At 45.0% G+C, this 26,995-nt stretch overlaps 3 protein-coding genes across 3 annotated transcripts; all 3 read left to right on the top strand.

The window, feature by feature from the left end:
• The first annotated feature begins 19,720 nt into the window (after positions 1–19,720).
• Positions 19,721–21,517, top strand: LOC124684928 (WAT1-related protein At3g30340-like). The gene is made up of 6 exons (XM_047219186.1): positions 19,721–19,959; positions 20,037–20,099; positions 20,236–20,352; positions 20,449–20,854; positions 20,950–21,101; positions 21,266–21,517. Exons 1-6 carry the CDS (start codon positions 19,769–19,771, stop codon positions 21,405–21,407), a joined length of 1,071 nt encoding a protein of 356 aa, XP_047075142.1. The 5' UTR covers positions 19,721–19,768; the 3' UTR covers positions 21,408–21,517.
• A 311-nt stretch (positions 21,518–21,828) lies between these two features.
• LOC124704146 (WAT1-related protein At3g30340-like) lies at positions 21,829–24,265 on the top strand. The gene is made up of 4 exons (XM_047236384.1): positions 21,829–22,522; positions 22,656–22,835; positions 23,397–23,978; positions 24,103–24,265. Exons 1-4 carry the CDS (start codon positions 22,332–22,334, stop codon positions 24,263–24,265), a joined length of 1,116 nt encoding a protein of 371 aa, XP_047092340.1. The 5' UTR covers positions 21,829–22,331.
• A 466-nt stretch (positions 24,266–24,731) lies between these two features.
• Positions 24,732–25,289, top strand: LOC124704135 (pectinesterase inhibitor 12-like). The gene has a single exon (XM_047236373.1). The coding sequence runs from the start codon at positions 24,732–24,734 to the stop codon at positions 25,287–25,289; it is 558 nt and encodes a 185-aa protein (XP_047092329.1).
• Positions 25,290–26,995: the final 1,706 nt, after the last annotated feature.

Raw genomic sequence — 26,995 nt, 5'->3', positions numbered from 1 at the left:
ACACTATAAGGTTACTAAAATATGAACAAATTGTGGAGCTTGTTAACTCCGGCATTGAGGGTTCGTGTAATCCTACGCAATGCGTTCATCATCCAACAAGAGTGTAGAGTATGCATTTATCTATTACGTTATGTGATCAATGTTGAGAGTGTCCACTAGTGAAAGTCTAATCCCTAGGCCTTGTTCCTAAATGCTCGCTGCGTTACTATCGCTTGTTTCTTGTTTCACTCGTGTTACTACTCGCTGCAATACTACCACCATCAACTACACGCCAGCAAGTTATTTTCCGGCACCGTTGCTCTTGCTCATACTTATTCATACCACCTGTATTTCACTATCTCTTCGCCGAACTAGTGCACCTATTGGGTGTGTTGGGGACACAAGAGACTTCTTGCTTTGTGGTTGCGGGGTTGCATGAGAGGGATATCTTTGACCTCTTCCTCCACGAGTTCGATAAACCTTGGGTGATCCACTTAAGGGAAAACTTGCTGCCTGTTCTACAAACCTCTGCTCTTGGAGGCCCAACACTGTCTACAGGAAAGGAGGGGGAACGTAGACATCAAGCTATTTTCTGGCGCCGTTGCCGGGGAGGAAAGGTAAAAGGTACTCACACTCCGTATCTCGGCTACTAAGCTATTTTCCGGCGTTGTAAGTACTCAAAGCTATTTCCTTTAGATCCTGCAATTGCATCTTTTTGTTTCTTGTTTACACTAGTTTGGCATAATGGACAACAATGAGCTTTTTACTCTATTTCCTGATTTAAGACATGGATGGTTTGATCCGAAAATTAAAAAACCCATGGAACATATTAATATGAACACTTTGAACACCATTGTTGCTAATGATATGGAAAATTCTAAGCTTGGGGAAGCTGGTTTTGATGAGCATGATCTTTTTAGTCCCGCAAGCATTGAGGAGAAAATTTACTTTGATGATACTCTACCTCCTATTTATGATGATTATAATGATAGTAGTCTTTTGGTACCACCTGTTATGGAGGATAAATTTGATTATGATTACAATATACCTCCTATATATGATAGCTACTTTGTTGAATTTGCTCCCACTACAACTAATAAAATTGATTATGCTTATGTTGGGAGTAGTAATAATTTTATGCATGAGACTCATGATAAGAATGCTTTATGTGATAGTTATATTGTTGAGTTTGCTCATGACACTACTGAAAGTTATTATGAGAGAGGAAAATATGGTTGTAGAAATTTTCATGTTACTAAAACACCTCTCTATGTGCTGAAATTTTTGAAGCTATACTTGTTTTATCTTCCTATGCTTGTTACTTTGCTTTTCATGAACTTGTTTATTTACAAGATTCCTATGCATAGGAAGCATGTTAGACTTAAATGTGTTTTGAATTTGCCTCTTGATGCTCTCTTTTGCCTCAACTACTATTTCTTGCGAGTGCATCATTAAAACTACTGAGCCCATCTTAATGGCTATAAAGAAAGAACTTCTTGGGAGATGACCCATGTGTTATTTTGCTACAGTACTTTGTTTTATATTTGTGTCTTGGAAGTTGTTTACTACTGTAGCAACCTCTCCTTATCTTAGTTTTGTGTTTTGTTGTGCCAAGTAAAGTCTTTGATAGTAAAGTCAATACTAGATTTGGATTACTGCGCAGAAACTGTTTTCTTGCTGTCACGAATCTGGGAAAAATTCTCTGTAGGTAACTCAGAAAATTATGCCAATTTACGTGAGTGATCCTCAGATATGTACGCAACTTTCATTCAATTTGAGCATTTTCATCTGAGCAAGTCTGGTGCCATTTTAAAATTCGTCTTTACGGACTGTTCTGTTTTGACAGATTCTGCCTTTTATCTCGCATTGCTTCTTTCGTTGTGTTGGGTGGATTTCTTTGTTCCATTACCTTCCAGTAGCTTTGAGCAATGTCCAGAAGTGTTAAGAATGATTGTGTCACCTCTGAACATGTGAGTTTTTGATTATGCACTAACCCTCTAATGAGTTTGTTTCGAGTTTGGTGTGGAGGAAGTTTTCAAGGGTCAAGAGAGGAGGATGATATACTATGATCAAGAAGAGTGAAAAGTCTAAGCTTGGGGATGCCCCGGTGGTTCATCCCTGCATATTTCAAGAAGACTCAAGCGTCTAAGCTTGGGGATGCCCAAGGCATCCCCTTCTTCATCGACAAATTATCAGGTTCCTTCTCTTGAAACTATATTTTTATTCGGTCACATCTTATGTGCTTTACTTGGAGCGTCTGTTTGTTTTTGTTTTTGTTTGTGTTTGAATAAATTGGATTACATCATGCTTGTGTGGGAGAGAGACACGCTCCGCTGGTTCGTATGAACACATGTGTTCTTAGCTCATAGTATTCATGGCGAAGTTTCTCCTTCGTTAAATTGTTATATGGTTGGAATTGGAAAATGATACATGTAGTAATTGCTATAAATGTCTTGGGTAATGTGATACTTGGCAATTGTTGTGCTCATGATTAAGCTCTTGCATCATATGCTTTGCACCCATTAATGAAGAAATACATAGAGCATGCTTAAATTCGGTTTGCATATTTGATTTCTCTAAGGTCTAGATAATTTCTAGTATTGAGTTTGAACAACAAGGAATACGATGTAGATTCTTATAATATTTTCAATATGTCTTTTATGTGAGTTTTGCTGCACCGGTTCATCCTTGTGTTTGTTTCAAATAAACCTTGCTAGCCTAAACCTTGTATCGAGAGGGAATACTTCTCATGCATCCAAAATACTTGAGCCAACCACTATGCCATTTGTGTCCACCATACCTACCTACTACATGGTATTTTCCGCCATTCCAAAGTAAATTGCTTGAGTGCTACCTTTAAAATTCCATTCTTCACCTTTGCAATATATAGCTCATGGGACAAATAGCTTAAAAAACTATTGTGGTATTGAATATGTAATTATGCACTTTATCTCTTATTAAGTTGCTTGTTGTGCGATAACCATGTTTACGGGGACGCCATCAACTAGTCATTGTTGAATTTCATGTGAGTTGCTATGCATGTTCGTCTTGTCTGAAGTAAGAGAGATCTACCACCTTATGGTTAAGCATGCATATGTTAGAGAAGAACATTGGGCCGCTAACTAAAGCCATGATCCATGGTGGAAGTTTCAATTTTGGACATATATCCTCAATCTCAAATGAGAAAATTATTAATTGTTGTTACATGCTTATGCATAAAAGAGGAGTCCATTATCTGTTGTCTATGTTGTCCCGGTATGGATGTCTAAGTTGAAGAATAATCAATAGCGAGAAATCCAATGCGAGCTTTCTCCTTAGACCTTTGTACAGGCGGCATAGAGGTACCCCTTTGTGACACTTGGTAAAAACCAGTGCATTGTGATGATCCGGTAGTCCAAGCTAATTAGGACAAGGTGCGGGCACTATTAGTATACTATGCATGAGGCTTGCAACTTATAAGATATAATTTACATGATGCATATGCTTTATTACTACCGTTGACAAAATTGTTTCATGTTTTCAAAATCAAAGCTCTAGCACAAATATAGCAATCGATGCTTTTTCCTCTATGAGGACCATTCTTCTACTTTTCAATGTTGAGTCAGTTCACCTATTTCTCTCCACCTCAAGAAGCAAACACTTGTGTGAACTATGCATTGATTCCTACATATTTGCTTATTGCACTTATTATATTACTCTATGTTGACAATATCCATGAGATATACATGTTACAAGTTGAAAGCAATCGCTGAAACTTAATCTTCCTTTGTGTTGCTTCAATGCTTTTACTATGAATTATTGCTTTATGAGTTAACTCTTATGCAAGACTTATTGATGCTTGTCTTGAAGTGCTATTCATGAAAAGTATTTGCTATATGATTCACTTGTTTACTCATGTCATATACATTGTTTTGATCGCTGCATTCACTACATATGCTTTACAAATAGTATGATCAAGTTTATGATGGCATGTCACTTCAGAAATTATCTTTGTTATCGTTTTACCCGATCGGGACGAGCGAGAACTAAGCTTGGGGATGCTGATACGTCTCCGACGTATCGATAATTTCTTATGTTCCATGCCACATTATTGATGTTATCTACATGTTTTATGCACACTTCATGTCATATTTGTGCATTTTACGGAACTAACCTATTAACAAGATGCCGAAGTGCCGGTTCTCGTTTTCTGCTGTTTTTGGTTTCAGAAATCCTAGTAACGAAATATTCTCGGAATCGGACGAAATCAACGCCCGGGTTCCTATTTTTCCCGGAACCATCCGGAACACCCGAGAGCCGCCGGAGGGAGCCACGGGGGCCCCACACCACACCCTGGCGCGGCCAGAGGGGGGGCCGCGCCGCCCTATGGTGTGGGCCCCCCAGAAGCCCTCCTGCGCCGCCTCTTCGCCTATATAAAGCCTCCGTCGCGAAAACCCTGATGCGTTCGACGAAACCCACAGAAACCTTCCAGAGCCGCCGCCATCGCGAAGCCAAGATCTGGGGGACAGGAGTCTCTGTTCCGGCACGCTGCCGGAGCGGGGAAGTGCCCCCGGAAGGCTTCTCCATCGACACCGCTGCCATCTTCACCGCCATCTTCATCACCGCTGCTGCTCCCATGAGGAGGGAGTAGTTCTCCATCGAGGCTCGGGGCTGTACCGGTAGCTATGTGGTTCATCTCTCTTCCATGTACCTCAATACAATAATCTCATGAGCTGCTTTACATGATTGAGATTCATATGAGTTTTGTATCACTACTATCTATGTGCTACTCTAGCAAAGTTATTAAAGTAGTTCTATTCCTCCTGCACGTGTGTAAAGGTGACGAGTGTGTGCACCGTGTTAGTACTTGGTTTATGCTATGATCATGATCTCTTGTAGATTGCGAAGTTAACTATTGCTATGATAATATTGATGTGATCTATTCCTCCTACATATGCATGAAGGTGACAAGTGTGCATGCTATGTTAGTACTTGGTTTAATCTGTTGATCTATCTTACACTATAAGGTTACTAAAATATGAACAAATTGTGGAGCTTGTTAACTCCGGCATTGAGGGTTCGTGTAATCCTACGCAATGCGTTCATCATCCAACAAGAGTGTAGAGTATGCATTTATCTATTCTGTTATGTGATCAATGTTGAGAGTGTCCACTAGTGAAAGTCTAATCCCTAGGCCTTGTTCCTAAATACTGCTGCGTTACTACTGCTTGTTTCTTGTTTCACCTGTGTTACTACTCTGCTGCAATACTACCACCATCAACTACACGCCGACAAGTTATTTTCCGGCACCGTTGCTACTCGCTCATACTTATTCATACCACCTGTATTTCACTATCTCTTCGCCGAACTAGTGCACCTATTGGGTGTGTTGGGGACACAAGAGACTTCTTGCTTTGTGGTTGCGGGGTTGCATGAGAGGGATATCTTTGACCTCTTCCTCCACGAGTTCGATAAACCTTGGGTGATCCACTTAAGGGAAAACTTGCTGCTGTTCTACAAACCTCTGCTCTTGGAGGCCCAACACTGTCTACAGGAAAGGAGGGGGAACGTAGACATCAACGACTTCGAGGCATCCAGCAGCGGCACCAAGAAGGCGGACCGGACGCACAGGGTGTCGCTGCCAGTCAACGTGGCGCGGCTCATGCACACGAACTGGACGCCGTGCGACAGGTGGGGGCGTGCACATGCTTGGCGGCTCAGCTACCTCCGGGTGCATGTCCCGCCCGTGCCTCCGCGTGAGCCAGAGAGGAGCGCTAAGTTCTGGCGCAGGCGGTGTTACCTATCGCCAGACCTCCACGCCGATCCCGCCTACGCCATCAACTCCGACACTTGGCGCACCTGGTGTGAGATCGAGAAGGATCCGAGGAGGAGGGCGGGCTTCCTCGATGACATGGACTCCCGTTTGACCATCCACCGCCGCCTCGTCGTCGAACACGGAAGTCGCCGGCGCCTGCACAGGACGACGACGACTACAGCGACACGCTGGCCTACCACAACGAGGAGGCCAAGGATGACAGCGACGACTACGTCGCCTGCATTTCCAGGAATGGCAGTTGGCCATGGCGGAGAGCCGGAAGTTCGAGTACCCGAAGACGATGACAGACGACGAGATCGCGAGGCTCGGCGTCCTCGTCTCGGAGGTGGACTGACCGGTGCAACCGTCACTACCCCGGTACGCCACCGGCATCATGCCGCCGGGCCTCACGGAGGAAGTGGCCCTACGACGGGCGCTCGAGGACTCGGCCACGCAACCGGTGCAACTGCCGCCTCCACCTCCGTCGTACAACCCGTGGGGGCCTCCACCTACACCACCGGCGTGGGCTGCTTAACCTCCACCACCGGAGTGGGCTGCTCAACCTCCACCACCGGCCTAGGCTGCTCAACCGCCACCACCGGCGTGGGTTCCACCTCCACCACCGCCGACGGCACTGACGTATGTTCCGCCGCTTCCAACAAGTCGTGGCCGGTACTGGAGCTCGTCGTGATCGGCGGCAATGACGACGACCAGTAGGCGCAACCGTTCTTAGGTTTTTTTATTTTATTTTCTGTAATGTCCCAGGTTTAGAGACGATCGAGGGGTAGATTTTAGAAAGGGATGTGCATTGCATGGTAAATTCTGGGAAAATTTCGCGCTTTTAAACAAAAAAATTCATCAAAGGGGGACAAGTTTCTCTCTCGACACCTTACAGGGTTAGGGTTTCGAGAGTGCGACAAACTTGGATCTCACTTCATTAGTTTAGAGTTTTAAGAAGAGAGGGGAAAGTGCATGATTGAATTCTTGATAAGTGACATGGTTGAATTTAAACCAATGTTGAATTTGAATTTCAAATTCAAACATTAAATAATTACCTTAAATAATTCAATTGAGGAAATTCATTAAGTTTATAATCAATAATAAACAAGAAGAACAATTATATTAAAGTAAAGCTCATTAGAGAAAACTTTGAGCTTTATTGATCATCACACACATTACAATGTCATTACAATATTCATAAGTGAAATAAAAGAATAATACAACACATTACATAAATGGGCAGAATAGAAGAAAGGAAAATAAAGAAAAATTACAAGTTAATATCCTAGTCTAAATTCTACAAGATCATCTTCACTTGATCTTGTATATGATGAATTCCATGTCCATTTTGCTCAATTGATGATCCCTGCACAAATCAAAGCCAAAAAACAGAATTAAGCCAAGTGGCTTGCCACTTGGCAGGTTAACAAATAAAGCAAATGGAGGGGATATGATCAGGCTGCCGAGCTGATCCTCTCCAAAGCCAAGTTCACAGGATCTGGTACACACACACACACAAGCAGCACACACAGCAGGTGTGCATGCTCAACACCAAGCCACTGGGTGTGCATGTGGCACAGCACACACACACATCATCAGTGAGTCACCAAGTGCACATACCCAAGCTGTCGACCAGGGAGAGAAGAGGAGCATCATATATAACCTTTTCAGAACCAAACCCTAGCCATTTGTTCAGTCATCGACAAGCAGCAGTGGTAAGTTCACCAAGAACACCAAGAACACTTAGAACAGGAAGAACAACAAGCCACCAGAAATCATACAGGGACAGTTTCCCCAAGAACTGTCAGCTGTGAGCAAGTACCAGATGGAGTAAAGCACCACAAGCTTGTAAGGAGGAGAAGGGCAAGCAAACCAAGCATCACAGAAGCAATCCTCTACAACAACACTTAATTCTAGGAGCTGGAGTGAGGTATACCACACAAGAGCCTGAGCAAGATCATATCTTGCTCATAATTAAGCATGCTTGCATCACAGGAGCAAAGAAGGGTAGAAAACCCTGGGTGTATCATCATTTGGTTACTAAACCAATTGGTGCCAGCAAGTACAACCAAGGCTAAAAGGAAAATAAACCAGGGAACACTGGTTATGACCACACAGTGTCAAAGCCAGAGAAATCCAGCATGGATTTATTCCTTGCAGCCAATCAGAATCACAAAGCACCTATTGACCTAGCTAAACCATCAGATTGACAGGCAACATGTGCCTATCCTAATTATCAACATCAAAGCTACTGGAAATTCACTAAGTGACTAGCCAGTGAGCATTTATCCATCACAGAAAGCCACCAAACAGGGGAGCCATCCCGAGGCGGCACATGAATACTGCCAGGATCACCTCAACCACTTAACCAATTCCAACAAAGAAACCATGCACAGATATCATCACCCAGTAGGGTTCAGAAGGAGGGCTAGGGTACACAACCAGTGGTTGGCATCCTGCTAGCCCTAACAAATTCATTGAAATGATCATCACTGAATCTCAGTTCACATTATTTATCCATTTAATCAAGCAAGGATAAACAGATAAATAAAACAGACAAGCAATGGATGCACCAGGGTCTTGCAAATGATCAAATGGATCATGACAGGCATCAATTGATGCTTAAGCAAGCAACAGCACACATCAGGCCAGGCCTGTGTGATACACCAGTGAGCAACAGTGAGGCACAGACACCAAAGGGCAGCTGTTACAAGCAAGCCGGTGATCATATGAACACCAGAAGCTTGTTAGAGCATGCTACGCATGCTAGAACTCATTCTAAGCAATTAACACATGAACAGATAATTAAATAACTGAACAATTGCATCACAGATAAGGGCATCAGGCTTTATAATTGTATCCAGAAGCACATCAAAGGCTTGATGAACCAAAGGATCATAATACACAAGAAAAGCACATATCAATTCATCATTGGATCACACTGCTAAGCCAACAGTAATGCTCAATTGAGCATAATCATGAATCTGAACTAAATGAACTAGTCCGGAGGCACCGGCACTTGCAAGTATGCAAGGATTAACCACCACAATCAAGCCGGGGACAAGATTAAGCACACACGGTATGCCCTAGTGACGGTAAAAAGAATAGGAGCATGCCGGTAGGCCATGAGCATCACTTGGATGCTCATGAGCAATCACGGGAGGACCACGACCGGAGATTACAATAAACGAGAAATAGCTAGGAAGCACGGTGAGCAATTGAGCAAGAACAGACACAGCACGAGTAAGCTAGGATCTATGGCGACGGCGACAAGCCAAGCACGGCAGAGCACCAACATCGGTAGGCCAGCACCTCCACAAGGAGGGAAGCCATGGCCGAGGGATGCTGGAGGAGGAAGAAGAGAGGCACGGGAGAAAGAGGGTGGCGGAACACTTACCGGTGGTCGAGCAGATAGGCACGGCCATGGCGGCCACGGCGGCACACGCCGGAGCGCGGCGGCGCCAAGCCAAGCCGAGGCCATGGCGACACCACGGCACCACCCGCACCACGGCGGCGAAGCCGGAGCGGAGTCCAAGCACCGGGAGCGCCGAGAACGGCGGGATCGAGCGGATCCCGTAACCCTAGCACCGGACGGGGATGAGGACCGAGAGCGAGCAGGTCGCCCGCGTCGGATCGACGCGGATAGGATTGACCGCCATCGTGTGGGCGCGTTGATTGCGCACCATGGCGGGGGCCAAGTCCGGCGAATCTCGCCGGAATCGAGCGGCGACGGCGGAGGCGACACGGGTCGCCAGAGCAGGTTAGGGTTAGGGTTCGTTCGCGCGTGAGGAGAAGAGAGAGGAGTGGGGCTGGTCGAGCCGGACCGGGCCGGTCGGTTAGACCTAACCCATTGGGTTGCACCGACAGGTGGGCCCGAGGGTGTTTTTGTCTTTTCACAAACAAATAAAAATGCTTGAAACTTTGAATAATCATAGAAAATTATTAATAGCTCTAAAAAAATAATTAAAAATATGAAAATAGATCAACATAAAATTCTCTAACTAAATAAAATATCAAAGAGAATTTTTGAAGACAATTAAGAATGAATCTTAATTTGATGATTTAAATAATGATTTAAATCACACATATTATTTTCAATAATGAAAATAAGTCCATTAATGCATTTGGACTTCAAAAACACCTTGACAACATTTCAAGGTAGTATTTTACTCCTAAATCAAGTATCCCCAAATCATTCTTAGTATTAACCTCTTACATGAAATAATAACGACATCGGAAGGGGGGAACAAATCCTAAAAATGGAATCATGCATAATTGCTTCTTTAACCATTGCCCTTATTGGACAATGATGCTATTTTTCAGAACAAGAGGACAAGGGTCAGTCCATACCTTCCAACTGCAAAACTTTGCGGTGTTCGAGCAAGTTCATCACTTGCTCATGTCATTTGAGTATTTTTATCAAATTACTTGCAAAGTATTATGGTTATCACTATTGCACAAAAATCAAAACCACTACTTTCATAACTATGAATATGACTATGTGGTGGGCAATGGAACCATGGATTGTGTTGATATGGTGGAGGTTCCATTGCACGGGTTTATATCCATCTAGGATTAAACAACAAATGTCGCCGATGATTCTTGTGCCGTAATATCCGTGTTAACCATAAGATCCGGAGTGGGACGGAGTAGTCAAAAGTGTTTCCACCTCTCGTTCATCAACGGATGCGCTTTACCGTAGACACTTGTATCCGTCGGCGGCAAGCGGTAGGCGGGAAGCCTTAAGTCCCCACGGCACGGTCCGTAGACACTTGTCGTTCGAAGAACAAGCGGTAGGTTGGGAAGCCTTAAGTCCCCACGGTATTGCGGTCTATGATGGGTTGCAGCCACCGGCGTAGGAGTGTATGGTAGAGCCCGAGCCATGTTGTCGTGGTCGGGGTCCACCTCGAAATTACGGGAATAATGGGACCGACGTGGACCCAGGGTCGGCGCATGCAACAAAGGGTGGGTGTTCGAGGTAGCGGAGGAACATGATTGGCTAGACCTTATACCGGGCCTCACACCATAGGTAGTGTGGACGGGAAAGCTGCCCGGTTGGCACCAAGGTTAAGATCTCTTATGGGTAAAGCAACACACCTCTGCAGAGTGTAAAGAAGCTGTGACTGTCACTCACTGTTCGGGATTGAGGAACTGCGAACGCGGCCGGAAAGGACCTCCATGAAGTTCTAGTAAACCGGTGAAGGCTGACGGACATAGCTCTTTGAAATAAAAGCAATCTCTTGAAGAAATGTTTATCAAAACCTGCATTGGTATTAGACTTTCTGGTCTAATATCGTAGCTAGAGCATTAAACACCTCTTTTCTATAATGAACTTGTTGAGTACGCTCGTACTCATACCACTCTTAAATCCCATGCTTAGATTGTCTGAATCACCTGGAGGAGGACTACAACAACAATGAAGGAGCCGAGATCATCGGCTACGAAGAACCAGACCTCTCAGGAGGTGTTGAAGGCGTAGACTAACTCATTGTCTACGGATCCGGAGAGGCTTCCGGAGGAGAACAAGCATAGAGATATCTGATAAGCAGTAGTAACCGAGCAGCCCGAACTCTTAGGATTTAACTGCTTGATGAAATAATGTTTAGTTTAATGAGACTCTGGTATTGTAAGTTAAGTTGGGTTCGTCTCGAACCCAGGAGTAATCCTCTTAGGACCCAAGAGGAGCTCCGAGACGATATGTGTATGTTAATTGTAATATTATGTGAATGAGTTATGGACCTGCTATGTTCTGTTGTACTACTCTGAGGGATGTAACATTTGCGGATTGGTACTTCGTGAATGTTATATCAACGACTGGCATACTACAACATGCAGTGGTATGCAGGGTCACCTCATTTTCCTTTCTTTTACTATGTAAATTAAGTTTTTATGTTGAAAAAAATGCAAAATCGAAAGAAAATGCGTCGTGCCGCTGGAGCCACCCAACGCAAACGGACGTGCGGTCGATTTCGACCATTTAGACCGACGCAAACGAACACGCGTGGACATTTTGGGCATCCGAAATGTATCTCCCCACTGGAGATGCCCTTAGGGTTCATAGAGTTTGTGGTTCTCGCTTCTTTGTGCACTTCAAAGTTGTTGATCTGCACAGCTCTGCATACACGGAAGTAGCAGTTTTTTCTCTTCTTTTTGAGGGACACGGAAGTACTAGCAGCTAGGTACATCCCGTCTAGCACATACGCCAAGCCTGTGTGCAGTGCACAAATCTGGATCGGCCGAGGAAAAAGAGATAGGGCGTGATTGGTGAAGGTTCGAATGGGCCCCACAGCCCGGCATGCGTTGATGGGCCTGGACCGACTACCCGACAAGGCGGCAGGCAGAATGGGACTGCCCATGGACCCGACACCCTCTTGTCCCTCGCTCGCGCTACTGCCAGCCGGGTGGCACGTCCCACTCAGAAAAAGAAAGGAACACCGTTCAAAGCAAAAAAAAAAAAAAAAAAAAAAAAGAGATAGACAGCGTTGAGCGTCTCCCGAGGATCAAATTTTCGAACCCTAGATCGTTAGCCGTCCGATCGAGTCGATGGGAACCGTCCGATCGAGTCGATGGGGACCGTCCGATCAGCTTCGTCAGATAACGTCTCATGCAGCCACCGTTGGTGATGAAGTTGCGAGAGGATGTGCTCACTTAGCTCGATGAAGACGACATCGCCAGAAAATGTCTTGCAGTCACGGTGGGAATTGTTGTACTCCCAGCTCGATAAGGATGCAGTTGTGAGATGCTTTGGAAACTCCCCGTCAACGGCGTCAGGAAATGCCTTCATGGAAACTCACAATGGATTGATTGCCTTGGTGACATTGGGACTCCAGAGCATAGTGTTGTAGTCAGCAAATAATTTTCGTCCACGATGGTGACCTGAGGATTTGTATCGAACTCTCGGGAAATTGTAGTCATGTCCATGTCGTGGGCCCCACCAAAACTGCAGACCTAGCAAGTTCGAACGAGAGCAGAGTAGGGGCGGCTCGTCTAGGGTCGCGCCGGCGTGCTAGGGAGTCAAGAGGCACACTCCAACTCCATGGCGCTCCGGCGTCACCTGAACGGGGCGACCGTGTCCGGACTCGCCTCGCACGGATCCACCCATCAATTGGAGAGCAGCAACGGTGGGAGCTCTTCCTCAAGAAGCACGGCTCTTCGACGCGGTCGGCCGCCATGGTCATCTCGACGGAGGGCGGCGGAGTAGCTGCGGAAGAGCGGGTCTGTCACGGACGCGGGGAAGCACTAATTTGTCCTACCACGCCCAAATCCGGTGGCATGGAGGTGGTCGTGCGCGTGCGCTGCTGCTGTCGTGGGCGTGTCCAGGCTGCCACACGAGCGTAGCATCGAGGAAACTGGGAGAGCGTGGCTATAGCTTTGTTGGCCTAAGATAAACATAGCAATCCGAAGGATTCGGCTCTTCAGTCAACGTGGAAGTTATAAGGTGAGGAGCGGTTTTGAGGGGAAAAAAACTTAACAATGGGGGCCCATCTTATGGTTGCTGGTGGTGATAAGCGTCGGAGACATCCTTAACGCGGCAGTGAACGGCATAGAGTAGGCATAGCGTGCTCACCTATACATGTGATCACCAAGGTTCATCCGATCTTTTTTAATTTTTTAGTGGATAATAACAATCCACTAATGAGATAATACTAGTGGAACTTCAATATGTATTTGATAAGCATTCATATGGGCATCACGTCCTAACATAAAAATGATACAACACATCTCTCTTACACTCCACAAGAAAGGAAAAACTCCATGCAATCTTGTATTAAGAATTAACAGAGCATAGCCATATGTATTTTAACATGATATTTTAATATCAAATATGCTACCTTGAACAAACAAGATTATCACTTTTGTCACGTGATAAACATAGCACATGCATTCACTTTATCCCTAGCGAGGTAGCAAAGAAAAAGTAAAAACCATAATACATCATGAATTTGTTGTCACTATTCAATCATTAAAACCATGCTACTACATCTAGTACACACATCTCTCCACACATGTTCTTGTATACAAGTTGGATCAGAACCATACTTAAGAACTGGGTACATAATATACATCTATTAATATATCTTACACATAATAGATTCCAGTATCACAATATCATAGAATAAAGATCCACCACATATGAATTACATATATGATCATAATTATGTTGGGTAGCTCATATGGTACTAAGATCTATGAATCACAAGAGATAAATAGATCAAACTACTCCCACAAACCAATAGTCCAGGGGTGGACTACTCCCTCTTCATCATGGTGTTGATGTGAAAGACGTTGGAGAAGGTGGAGATCCCTTCGTCAGCGCCTTGGCATATATATACCGAAGCAGTTCGGTACGGGACGAAACATTCCGGCGGGGATTTCTGCGGCGGTTTTGCCAAAACCTTCACAAATAGAAATTTCTCCAAAAACTAAAACCACCTAAAGAGTGCGATGGATGTATATTGTGGTAGGATGTCTGTATATGGATTTGACAACATCCCCGAGAATCCGATGCCACCCCTCTTAATAATGCGATGTTTGCGATTAAGTCAAATATAAATCAAGGGAAGTAAAAGCCAAAACACTGGCGCTTCTCTTGTATAGAAAATGGGGGGACTTCCACCACCTTCCAACAACACTTGCAAACTTAAACCTGGGTAGACACTCACAGGTAACATTAGTCCACACCTCAGCTCTGGTGTCATCATTAGCCAACATAAAGGTTTAAGGGTAAAATACCCTTAGACATGGACCCTATATTTCAGTCTAGGGAGGCGGAGCTTGGTTCTCTACGGGGAACTACAGCGGTTGGAGGAAATCGACGAAGAACTCAATACCGCCATCGGTCCTTCACGAAATTGGCAGTCGAATGAGCTTCGGTAGGGGGAGGGCGAACTCAAGGAAAATGGAGAAGTCCGGGAGGAGGGCTGAGCTAGGGTGGCGACTCGAAGACGTCCACATCATACTTTTGGACTAAGCTGAGAAAGGAAGGAGATTGGAGACACGACCACTGTGGAGTTTTAGACACATGCTCCTCGCCACGTCTGACACCCTCGACAGAGATTGGAGCCACGGGGCCTAAGAGATGGCAGCGACTTCGTTGGCGAATCGGCAGTGACTAGTGGGTTAACCGGGAGAGAGATAGGAGATAAAAGGGGGTTTTATTATTTTTCTTAATTGGATTGATAAATAGTTTCCATTCAACATTAGCAAATTAGCCCTACCAAATGGGTCAAAACCGCGTCAATTCTTAAAAAAAACGTGGTGATATTTTGCTAAAACTTGGAAAAATGTGGTGGTATGTTCCGCAAACATAAAGTGCTGATCTTTGATAAATTTCAATTTACAAGCGGCGGTTTTATGCTATTAAGTGGCTCAATCTGCTTTTGTAACCTTCGAGGTTGGTTCAAATTTGTACAAATTTAGTGTTCCACTACTTCTTCATCCAAGTCATGGTACGAAACTGAGATGCAAAAGAATGACACTAAAAAAGCATGCTGGGAGCTTGGATCCATATTAAGAAAGGGGAGAGCCGCCCCAAGGGCAATGTGTGGCTGCAGTTTATGATATTTGGATATTTGTAAATTTGCTTGCACAAAATTATATAAAAGAATTTTCTGAACATATGTTACATCGTCTAAGAAAATGCTCATGCACGATTAGCTTCCATAAAAAAATTGACCGGAAAGAATTACCAAAACTTTTTTTAAATTATGTCATGTGTAGTTAGAATATTAATGTAGGTCGAAAGAAATGCTTGTAACGCTTTATAATTTCAACTAGTTAATATAAAAACAGGAAAAGGTAAAATAGCATACAAAAGAAATAAAAAATGAAAACTAGATATTAAAATAATGTACAACTTACTAGTTTTTTTTTTGAGGGGTTGTACAACTTACTAGTTTTTTTTTTTGAGGGGTTGTACAACTTACTAGTTGAATTCTGTCCATTGCAAGCGCTGAGATTCGGCGATGGGCCGGGCCCATTTGATCGCTACTGTCTACATGTTCCTTTCTCGAGCGTGGATTGGTCGGGCTGCTCAGTTTTTTTGCTTGGCTTTTTTCTGGTTTTCGCTCTCTCTTTTCGATCTTTACCGGATTTTTTATTTATGTTTTCCTTCTTTATTTTATCTTTGCGCTTTTTATTTTTTCCTTTTATATTTTATATTTATATTCAATTTTCTATTTTCATTTATATTTTCCTTTTTCTTATTTCTTTACTTTTTATGTTACTTTCATATTAAAAAATTCACATATTTTTTGAAAAATGTTCACGACGTTTCAAATGTTTTCATACAAAAAAATTGGTTTTGAATATTAAATAATAATCATGAGGTTCAACAAATTGTTCATGTGTTAAAATCCACATATGTAAAAAAGAATCTTTACAAATTTATAATCTTTTCACATGTTCAAAAAAATGTTCACGCATTCAACGAAAATGTTCGGACTTTAAAAATAATATTCACGGGTTTTAATGAGACTACGTATAAAATAAAGTTGACGGGTTCAAAAATTGTTCACTGGTTAGAGAAAATATGTTCAAGGAGTTTGAGTATCTTAAGGAGAAGGTGTGGCGGCGTATACAAGGATGGAAAGAAAGGCTACTTTCAAAGGCCGGGAAGAAGATATTGATTAAGGCAGTTGCACAGGCGATTCCCACTTACGCCATGTCATGTTTTGACCTCACAAAGAAATTATGTGATGAAATCAGTAGCATGATCAACAGATACTGGTGGAGCCAGCAGGATGGGAAGGACAAATGCCATTGGATAGGCTGGAAACGGATGACTAGGGCCAAAATTTCCGGTGGACTAGGTTTCAGGATCTCCATCTTTTTAACATTACAATGCTGGCACGCCAAGGTTGGCGAATACTCCAGGTCCCTTATTCCCTTTGCGCTATTGTTTTGAAGTCGAAGTATTTTCCGAATGGATCAGTTTTACAGGCCCAACCACAGCCGGGGATGTCCTATTCATGGCGCAGTATTTTGCGAGGTGTGCAACTTTTGAAGGAAGGTGCGGTCTGGAGAGTGGGCGACGGGGAGCATATCAATGCATGGTTGGAACCATGGATTCCACGGGGTACGACCAGGAGGCTAGTAGCGACGAGGGGTTTATCCATCATCTCTACAGTGAGCGAGCTGATCAATCCAATCACTGAGCAATAGGACGAGGAGCTGATTCGTGATAATTTCACGGCTGAAGATACTCGAGACATCCTATCTATCCCAGTTCGGCCTGGCATGGAGGATTGGATAGTCTGGCACTATGATAGCAAGGGTGTTTTCAGTGTTAAATCTGCGTACTAGCTGGCTGTCAGTATTCGGGACGTGAAAGCTAACAGAAACGCGGGCACTTCTACGGCTGCTATTCAAACTCCAGTGAAGGAATGGAATAACATCTGGAATCTGGAATCTGGATGTGCCTGGGAAGGTCAAGATTTTCCTCTGACGTTTTTCCCACAACAGTCTGCCAACGCGTATGAACATTTAGAGAAAAGGTGTGGAGTTAGACACTCGTTGCCCGATCTGTCACAGGCTGGATGAGGATGGGGTGCATATTTTCCTCAGATGTAAGTATGTAAAACATGTCTGGAGGCAGCTGGACCTTGAACATATCAGACTGGAACTTCTGCACTGCTCAAATGCTCGGGAAGTACTTCAGCATGTATGGACACTGAAGATCGATGTGCTTCTATGGGATTGGTGGACATGCAGGAATAAAACTAATGCAGGTGAGGCCAGAAAATCGACGGATGACCCTGTGCTTCCTTGTGAATAAACATGTCCGTGAATTCACACCTGAGCATAAGGAGACTATCACCATACAAATGTCCATGTGCAAGTGGGAGTTACCGCCACCTGGTTATGCAAAGGTCAATTTTGATGCTTCTTTTATAAACGAGAATCAAGATGGTGCTTTCGGTTTTGTTGCCACAAAAGGTTCACCCGTTAAAAAAAAAGGTTTCAAAAATTGTGTTCATCGATCCAAAAAAAAATGTTACTGAGCTTGACAAAATATTGTTGGCTTTTGGAAAAATGTTCACATGTACCAGTTTTATGTTCTTTAAAATAATTATACATAACAGCTTTGTAAACACGAGTGCGTACGTGTCCAGGAGATGTACATGTTGAATAACGGAGCAGCACATACTTCCTTCCCTCCCTCTCAGATTCAAATACACCTAGGAGTACGTAAAAATACAGAACAGGAATTTGCAGACTCAAGAGACGGCCCGTTGTCCATGCGAACAGGAGTACCCGCACAGCGGATCATCTTCAAGAGTAGGCCCAAAATTTACAGCCAGCATCAGGCCCAAAAAGCCCAGTAGTACTGGTACAGTCATCACATGCTCATTTTGCCCAAACAAGACAGCACAAATTGGGCTCCTTTATTCTGCATGTGAAAATATTAAAAACACTTGGAAAAAATATACTTGTTCTCCTTTGCTGCTTTTACTGTCTGACTTCTCAATACAAAAAGACAAATTAACCACTAAATTTGGCATCTGATTAAGGTTAACCATGAGACTGACTGACACTACACTAATATATCAGATATTTAAGGTCAGCATCAAATCTGTGCTAGATTACATTGGGCACTAGCCCAGTCATACTAGTTAAACCTCTCTTTTTAAGATGCTGCTCTGATATATACAATCATTTTGCTTTTCTTTTTCTCCAAAAGCACAAATGCAAATCCTTCTCTTTTCTTTTTTGAAAACTTTTGTGGCAGGTTAAAGCTACCTTTTATTTCAGCATAGAGGAGGCTCAGCACTTTGCTCAACCATAGGCCTATGGATAAAGCCAGTGCTTTCTTTTTCTTTGCTGCTTAACGTGCTTTCTTAGGTTAGGGCATGTACTGTGATTGGGACAACACCACACAGTTCCATCTATCTGTCCTTGCAAGAAGCTAAAGCCTTAAAAGGGATATGGCTGCATGTGTGGCTTAGATTGTGATCTGCAAATCAGTTCATACAAGAATGTTCATTAAACTCTCATGAATTTTACCATACTGGTGCCTGAACAGAGTAGCTAGTTGTATGTGAATTAGTTACCTGAACAGTCATGCTATACTTTGGATGTGCATAATTCAGCAGCTTGTCTGAATCCACCCCCTGCAGTAAAAACAAGTGGACAAGTGGCGGTAACGTCGTCTCAACTGAAAGTGACAAGTGGGTTGATGCTCGCCGCATAATGTGCGTAGACTACATCTGATGAATTTGGTGTCACCGCACCGGTCTGGATCTACTAGAGGTTGTCGGCGATGGAGATTATTCTTCCCTGCTACATCTAGGGGCTAGCTCTGGCTCGCTGGCCATTTCCTGATCATGAAGTAAAAATGCTGTTGCAGCCAAGTGCAGTTCCACCATGGGCAATGCCACATTGCGACAACCTGCTTTCGTTGTTCCTTCGCTGCAATTGGGAGCTGAGCTCGGCCCTCGGTCTTGCTGTTGCTCCAATTTTCAAGGGACATGGATGAGACGGGGAGCTTTCATACTAGGTGATCACTCCACTTACAACTCACCATCCTGCTTTTCCTTTGGATTGGATCGGATGGGATGGTGCCGCCTTTTTTGCACAACTGAACAGCTTTGCACCCTTACCATGATAAGAATAGGGTCAAGTTTGTAGTCCAAACAGGAACCTGCCAAACTCACCAAAGTGTGCAAACAGTGGTATCTTTCTGGCTGCTGCTTCCACTGCCACCGCCAGCTCCGCAATAGAGGAAATATCTTGACAATTCATGTCAGTATCATCTTATGGCACTGCGAAAAAAGTTCATGTGAGGATGGACTGTTTCATGCCAATAAGTACTCGATGAGAAGAGCATTGGAACCTCTTTCGGAGGGTAAAAGGGTCATTGTCGAGTATCCTCCACGAGATCTCTTTAAGTTTCAGAAGGGTCTCCACATAGTAGAATATTGCCTATAAGTAGTCCATGACAAGAGCATTGTCATGGCAATATAAGTGAAGGGTGTGAAAGATTCAGCTGCACCAATGTGGGGGATGGCGCACATTGCTGAGTGGAAACCGGTGATCGCAATGCTGGTCTTTGACCTCATCTCTGCCGTGACAACGGCCTTGATCAAGAAGGCCCTCGAGGAGGGGCTTGACCGTCTAGTACTCATCACGCTGCGACAACTGGTGGCCACAGTCTTCCTTTCTCCGATTGCATTTTTCAAAGAACGGTACATAAATTTAATTCAAAGCATATGATAAGATTTCAGAATTAGGCTATAAATTGACATTACCGTTGTTTTCTCAGGACCACAAGGCCTAAGCTCACACTGGAGATCCTCATATACCTCTTCTTTAGCGCAGCGCTAGGGTATGGTTTCAAACATAACTTCACAAATGTCACTTCCTCATATTTGTACAGTGACCTGGCTAATGTCCTCCCAGATATGATTCTACTTAAAAGTTAACTCATCATTTCCTTTTCTTGTGTTTTTCCTCCCATTTAGCGCGGCTCTCTCTCAGTATACCTTTTTCTATGGGTTGCAATACACAACAGCAACATTTGCCATAACTTTTACAAACTTAGCTCCTGTGCTCACTTTCATCATTGCTGTCTTGCTAAGGTGTGCCAAATTTCAAAATTTTCCTGGTAACTTTCATGCACCTTGTTCTTCCTAATGTTATCTGAAAACCTTTTGGAATGCTACTCATGGATGCAGGGTGGAATCACTGAACATGAAGAGCAAGGCAGGAGTAGCGAAGATCAGCGGGACACTCATGTCGTTCGCCGGCGTCATGCTTCTTACCCTCTACAAGGGTGTGGCCTTGACACACCAAGGTGACCAATCTGTGCTTTCAGGCCAGCATGCAGAAGCAACAACAGAATCTGGCAAGAAAAGCTGGACGCTGGGCACTCTAGCATTACTGGCAAACTGCCTGTGCTTCTCCTTCTGGCTCCTGCTGCAGTCCAAGCTCACTAAGAAGTACCCAGCACTCTATTCCAGCACTGCATACATGTTCCTCATCAGCTCCATGCAGGGCGGGGGCCTGACGGTGGCGATACAGAGGCGGAAATCGGTGTGGGTCCTCAAACAGACAGTGGAAATTGTTACTGTTCTATATACAGTAAGATCATCCCGTTACAATTCATTAAAGTTAGTTAAGAAAACTCTGCAGAGAATTGACTGAACAAAACAAAACCACTTTTTCATATGTTACAGGGAATTTTGGGGTCTGGAGTAGGATATGTAATAATGACATGGTGTGTCGAAAAAAGAGGGCCGGTGTTCACTTCATCCTTCATCCCTATCATCCAGATCATGGTTGCCATAATTGATTTCTTCTTTCTCCATGAGAACATCTACCTTGGAAGGTGAACCTTACTTGCCTCAGTTGTTAAATCAAGATGGTACCATGTTACTGAAATCGTGCTAACCTTTTAAGTTTCTGAGCGAGTTATCGTAAATTTACACTTCCAGAATTGCAATGGCTGGTCTAAATGGCATCATCTTTTGTATTTTTGTTATATCATTTCAGTGTACTGGGATCCATACTGATGATCATGGGCCTCTATATTCTGCTGTGGGGAAAGAACAGGGATGCCTCAGTGACAGTAGCATCTGTCAAAGAAGAGGAAGAGGAAGAGGAAGAGGATAAGGAGAAGCAAACCCAATCATGAGGACCAAACTATGCCATTGTTTGGTTGTCAAACTGCCGCATAGATTCCTCCTTAGTTTCCTAAAACCTATATGGTATAACCAAGAGTAATAGTATACAGTACTACCATTAGTGCAGTTGTCGGATGTGTTTTTCCTCACACTACGAAGCGATATGTCGGACTAATTTCCATGGCAATATGCCTGAATTTAGCCCCAGATTCTGCAGGCGATGGAAGTGGCGGCATAAGCTGCCCACATCTCAACACGTTAGAACATCTTGATCTGTCACATTGAACATGACAAGAAAGAAAATAAAAGAAAAGGAAAGGAAATATTCTCCACACTTCTATTCGTACGACTGCCCCACCGTCCTTTGAGGGCCGCTATCGAATCAATGCTTTGTGATTTGATTAGGCCACAAAGATATCTTTTGCTCATCAAAGAAGAGGCAGTGGGCATTGGATCTTGGAACTTTCCCATGGGAAGGTGTTTCTCTACATTGTTCTTTGTAGACCCTAAAATGGGCTCATGCTACAATTTTCAGTGCTAAGACAGCATCTAATGCTCTACAGTAGAAGAAGGCCATGCAGGAAGGATCACAGGTTATATTTTGCTTGCTAGAAACTGGAAAAAAGAGGGACAGAGCTTTACTTTGTTCCGCTGCACTGTGTAATAAAGGCAGCTATTCGATTCAGCTGGTTGTGCAATTTGCTCGAGAAATTTCCACAATTATTCAGACATTCTGATGTCAGGACACAACCATTGTCCTCCTTCCTCTTGGGCCATGTTTTAGTTCTCGGTCACGTGTGCGAAAGCAAAGCCGCAATCGGAAACATGCCTGCAGATGCCAATTTTCAGGACCTCATCAGTCACAACCCTTATAAAAGCCATGGCATAACCCAAAACAAATTGCACATCAGATCATCAACGCAGACAGACCGAGAATGTGGAGTGCAGGATGCATGGAGCAATGGATGCCAACAGCAGCGATGGTGGTCACGAACATCGTGATTGCCGTCATGACTGCGCTTCTCAAGCAGGCGCTGAACCAGGGGATGAACCGGCTGGTCCTCATCACTTTCAGGCAGATGCTGGCCACTGTATTCCTTGGCCCCATTGCCTACTTCAAGGAAAGGTACCGTCATTACTATCAAAAAGCAAAGGCAAATAAATCATCGTGATAAAGCCTACTCGTACCAGTAGTTGTCGCTGGTATTGCACTGCTGCTGATCATGCACATGCACTGCCTTTTTTTCTTCTTCTTTCAGAAAGAGAAGACCAAAGTTCACTGCTGAGGTCTTTGTGTACATGTTCCTTAGTGGAATCCTCGGTCCGGTGCTGCTTCAGTACACGCTCTTCGTCGGATTGGAGTACACAACAGCAACATTTGCTGCAACTTTCTCGAATCTGCTCCCAGTGGTTACCTTCTTGATATCACTCGCTTTCGGGTAATGTTCCTTCTTTTTTTGGTGCCAAAAAGACACTTCTGTGAAAAGAAGGTTTCTTTCTTGTAGGTGAGGTGCAAAGTTTCATATACTTCTATGTACTACATGTCTACTTTGGAAGTTCAATTGATGCTATCTGAATAATTTCAACTGTATTTTCATTAATTAAACTAGTAGAGCATCATCTTGAAATAAACGACTATAAGATCCTAATAGCTAGTTTGATTCTGTGTCAATACTTTTATATGTGTTTTCACATGGCAGCATCTTGAAATGGACCAACACAAAAAGGGAAAAACCTCAACTTTATGAAGCGGCTTGAATCCTACTATATATATATACTCCTTCCGTCCCATGATATAAGATGTATATTGGATGTAACAGTATCTTATATTATGAGACGAAGGGAGTAGAAAATTGATCGGCTTCTCGTACATGAGCATAAATTGTTAAACACATATTTTCAGAACCATGATTTTTTTCATAAGCTAGTTGCATTGCACACTCATGAGCCATGAACATAATTAGAACAGCAAGGAAATAATTTAATCTAAAATTTTGTAGGTATGAGGCCCTAGAGGTGAGGAGCAAGTCGGGAAGCGCCAAGATGTCAGGCACTCTGGTGTCCCTCACCGGAGCCATGCTGCTCACCTTCTACAAGGGCACATCCCTCACCCACCACCACCATTTAGCATCCTCTCCACCCAGCACCCCAGTGGTCGTGTCCAGCGACGTTAACGACCATGGGCACGCCAGCGCGGTGCGATGGGTGCTGGGCTCAGTGTCGATGCTGGCCAACGTCGTCGGCTTCGCGGTGTGGCTGCTGCTGCAGCGTCTGCTCATGCGAAGGTACCCTGCGGTGTACTCTGCCACAGCTGTCATGTCCCTGCTCAGCTTCGTACAGGCGGGGGCTCTGGCGCTGTCAACGCAGCGGATCACCGTGGAGATGTGGAAGCTCAGGGGCACCGTGGAGATCGCCGCTGTCGTGTACTGCGGCGTGGTGGCTTCTGGGATCGGGTACCTCTTGCTGACGTACTGCGTGGAGAAGAGGGGCCCGGTGTTCACCGCGGCCTTCAGCCCGCTGTCCCAGATGTTTGTCGCCGGCATCAACCTTTTCTTCCTCCATGAGCCACTCTACCTCGGAAGGTCAGTCAGCCATTCTGAACATTGCTATTTCTCGTCGGAATGCTGTGTCTAGATTGCAGCAGGCAGTGAGCTCCATCAGTGTTCATTTGGTGTTGACTTGATGATAATATGAATGATGTTGCAGTGTGCTGGGGTCAGTGCTGGTGATCATGGGCCTCTACCTTGTCCTGTGGGGCAAGAGGGAGGAAGCTGCCGCCGCAGCCTCGGCAGCTCCGGTGAAGCCGGTGGTGCCCGTGCAGGTAGCAGCTGGTCAGGGAGACGTGGCAGAGCAGCAGGAGAGAGTGTGACTCTGATCTGTACATATTATCTGTTAAGAGAACCTGATCCGGATTGACACATCGCCGTGCATGCCATGTATGATGATCTTCCAAACTCCGATTAGCAGCCATGGCTTGCCTCTTAGCTGAGTTTACTCTTGAAATTGACATTGTACCATAGCAGATTGCTCCTGCTGAATCTGTCTTAACAATGGCGCCCTGGTCGATGAATGCTATGATCAGTTACTGAACTACTTGTGGTGCCGGATCTATCTGCTATATATAGGAGCCTCGACGAACCGCTGGTTTTGATCATGACAAAATTAGCAATGACGAACGATCTCCATCTGGAATTCAGAATGATTCAACGACAGAATTAACCTGTCTTGGCATGCGCGCCACCTGCGTCGTCCTCCATTGACGAATCCTCACCTCACGAGCTCATACATAAATACCATGGCGAGAGCGCACGCTCCCGCAGCACGACCGGGGAAGCATGGCCACGCATCAGGAACTCAACCGCAGCTTCATGGCGGCGGCGGCGGTCGTCCTCCTCCTGGCCACGACGGCGCGGGCGGGGATCGAGGAGGCGTGCCTGGGCGCGGCGAGCCGGGACTCGGCCGTGGACTACGCCCACTGCGTCTCGTCCCTGTCCTCGGACCCGCAGAGCCGGCGGGACGCGGCGGACATGCACGCGCTGGCGGCGGCGGCGACGCGGATGGCGATCGAGCACGCGGCGGCGACGGAGGCGAGGTTCGACGGGCTGGGCGAGGCGGAGGAGTCCCCGCGCGCGCGGGCCAGGCTGGGGCACTGCCTGGAGGTGTACGGCGCCGCCACCGACGTGCTGCGGGACGCGCTGGACAACATCCGGGCGCGCGTGTACGGGCGGGCCGTGGAGCAGATCGCGGCGGCGCTGGGGGCGGCGGAGCGGTGCGAGGACGCGTGGAAGGGGGAGGAGGAGCAGCGGAATGTCCCCGCCGTCGCCACCGAGCACGACCGGGAGTACGGCCGCTTGGCCACCGTCGCGCTCGGGCTCACCGCCGGCATCGCCTGACCCGCCGGTCTGGTCGGCTCCTGGAGCGCGCGGACATCCTATCTAGCACTAACTATTTTGTTAATTATTACTGGAATAACCAAGAATTCGAATAAGATAGTACTGCAGTAAAATATTACGACCAATGTTCTTCCCATCCATATCATTTGCCACAAAAATAGATGTATCTACACTTAAAATGTATCTAGATATATCTATAGTCACGTGCTATGAGAAAAGGCGTCGAGCGCGTTTGGTAAGCTGAGGATTTCTGCACCAGTGGCACAGTCAGACGGGAGCCCTGCGCGTCGTGAACGGGTCACGGGGCATATTCGGCCCAGTGTTTGATATCCTGTGTTACATCGGTTCAAACAGAAATACGAAAACTCTAAAAAAAGGCCGGTCTTCGCGAAGGTCCAAAAGTCTCTTCGCATGCGACACGTGGCGTGTTGTGGTGCCAGAATTTTTGGTGGGAAGTGGTCCTCTACTCGCCAAGTCTCGCAAAGGGGAGCAAGATGGGATAGGAAAGGAGAGAGAATGATAGGGGATGTCTAATTTTCCCTTTATTTTGTAGATTCGTTTTTTTTAAATGAAATATTTTGGGAACCGTAAGTCAAAATTACGAACCGTTTTCACTTTTGAGATCCTCGCGTCGAGATCTTCAAAACTAGATCCCATGTTGATAGGTTTCGAGATACTTTTTTTTCGTACTTCCAATACTAGTGTGATTGTACTCGTGGTGTGTAACTAACTGTATTCGTGCTTCAACTGATAAGTACTTCTGTTTTTAGTGTATTTGATGCAGTTTTCCATTTACTCGGTCACTTGCTCGTGTATGCGACTTGTACATGTACTTCTGTACTTGTACTTGCCCGTGTGCGCGACTTTACTTCTATACCTGTACTCGCTCGTGTGTACATATATACTTCTATACGGTACTCACTCGTATATGCAGTTCTACTTGTACCTGTTTATGTGTGCAATTGTACTTGTGCTCTGTATGTAAATGTACTTGTGCTTTGTAAGCTACTGTACTTGAGTGTACACTGAGTTGTACTCGTCCTCCTTTATAGTCAGATTTATATGTATGTTTGTACATGATTGTACTCGAAGTTTTCCTAAAATGTACTCGGTCCGCTTACGTGCATGTAGGCATATACTCAATGGATTGCCACTTCAATGCCATACGATTTAGCGGCATAGTCTAGGTAGGAGCCAGCAGCCTAGGTACGAGCTAGCGATTTTCAGCCGCGGGACGTAGGCCCAGTTTTTTTTTTTTTTTAGCTTCTTAATGGCTTAGACGTGAAAATAAGCTAAAACCCAAAAGAACTCGATTTTAAGCCGTTGTGGGGGCAGCCGGCTTGGCCATTCCTGTGTAGTGGGGGGAAGCCACCCTACCTAGATTTTCACAGCTTCCCGAGCTCCATAGAATCGTTATATGAGTATACCCCTATTTGCTACTCTATTTACGTCAAAATACCACCACGCTGTAGCGAAAGGTTATATTTATCTCTGTATCCATCCAAACCGCGCAGGACCGCACACCCCATCGACCTCCCGCTCGCGACAGCCTCCCACGCATCTCCACCGCCACCGGACCTGGCTGCTCCGGCCTGCCGCCTCCGCACGCCGTCCGTTGCCAAGTAGATCCCCATCTCTCCCCGCATCCATTTCATGGAGCGGAGTTATCCTGCGGCAACCCCTTGCGCGTTCTTCGGCCCATCGAG

Source organism: Lolium rigidum, chromosome 1, assembly GCF_022539505.1.
Source record: "Lolium rigidum isolate FL_2022 chromosome 1, APGP_CSIRO_Lrig_0.1, whole genome shotgun sequence".
Taxonomy (NCBI): domain Eukaryota; kingdom Viridiplantae; phylum Streptophyta; class Magnoliopsida; order Poales; family Poaceae; genus Lolium; species Lolium rigidum.
The sequence above is the reverse complement of the archived record's forward strand: the minus strand, read 5'-3'. Positions and strand labels throughout refer to the sequence as shown.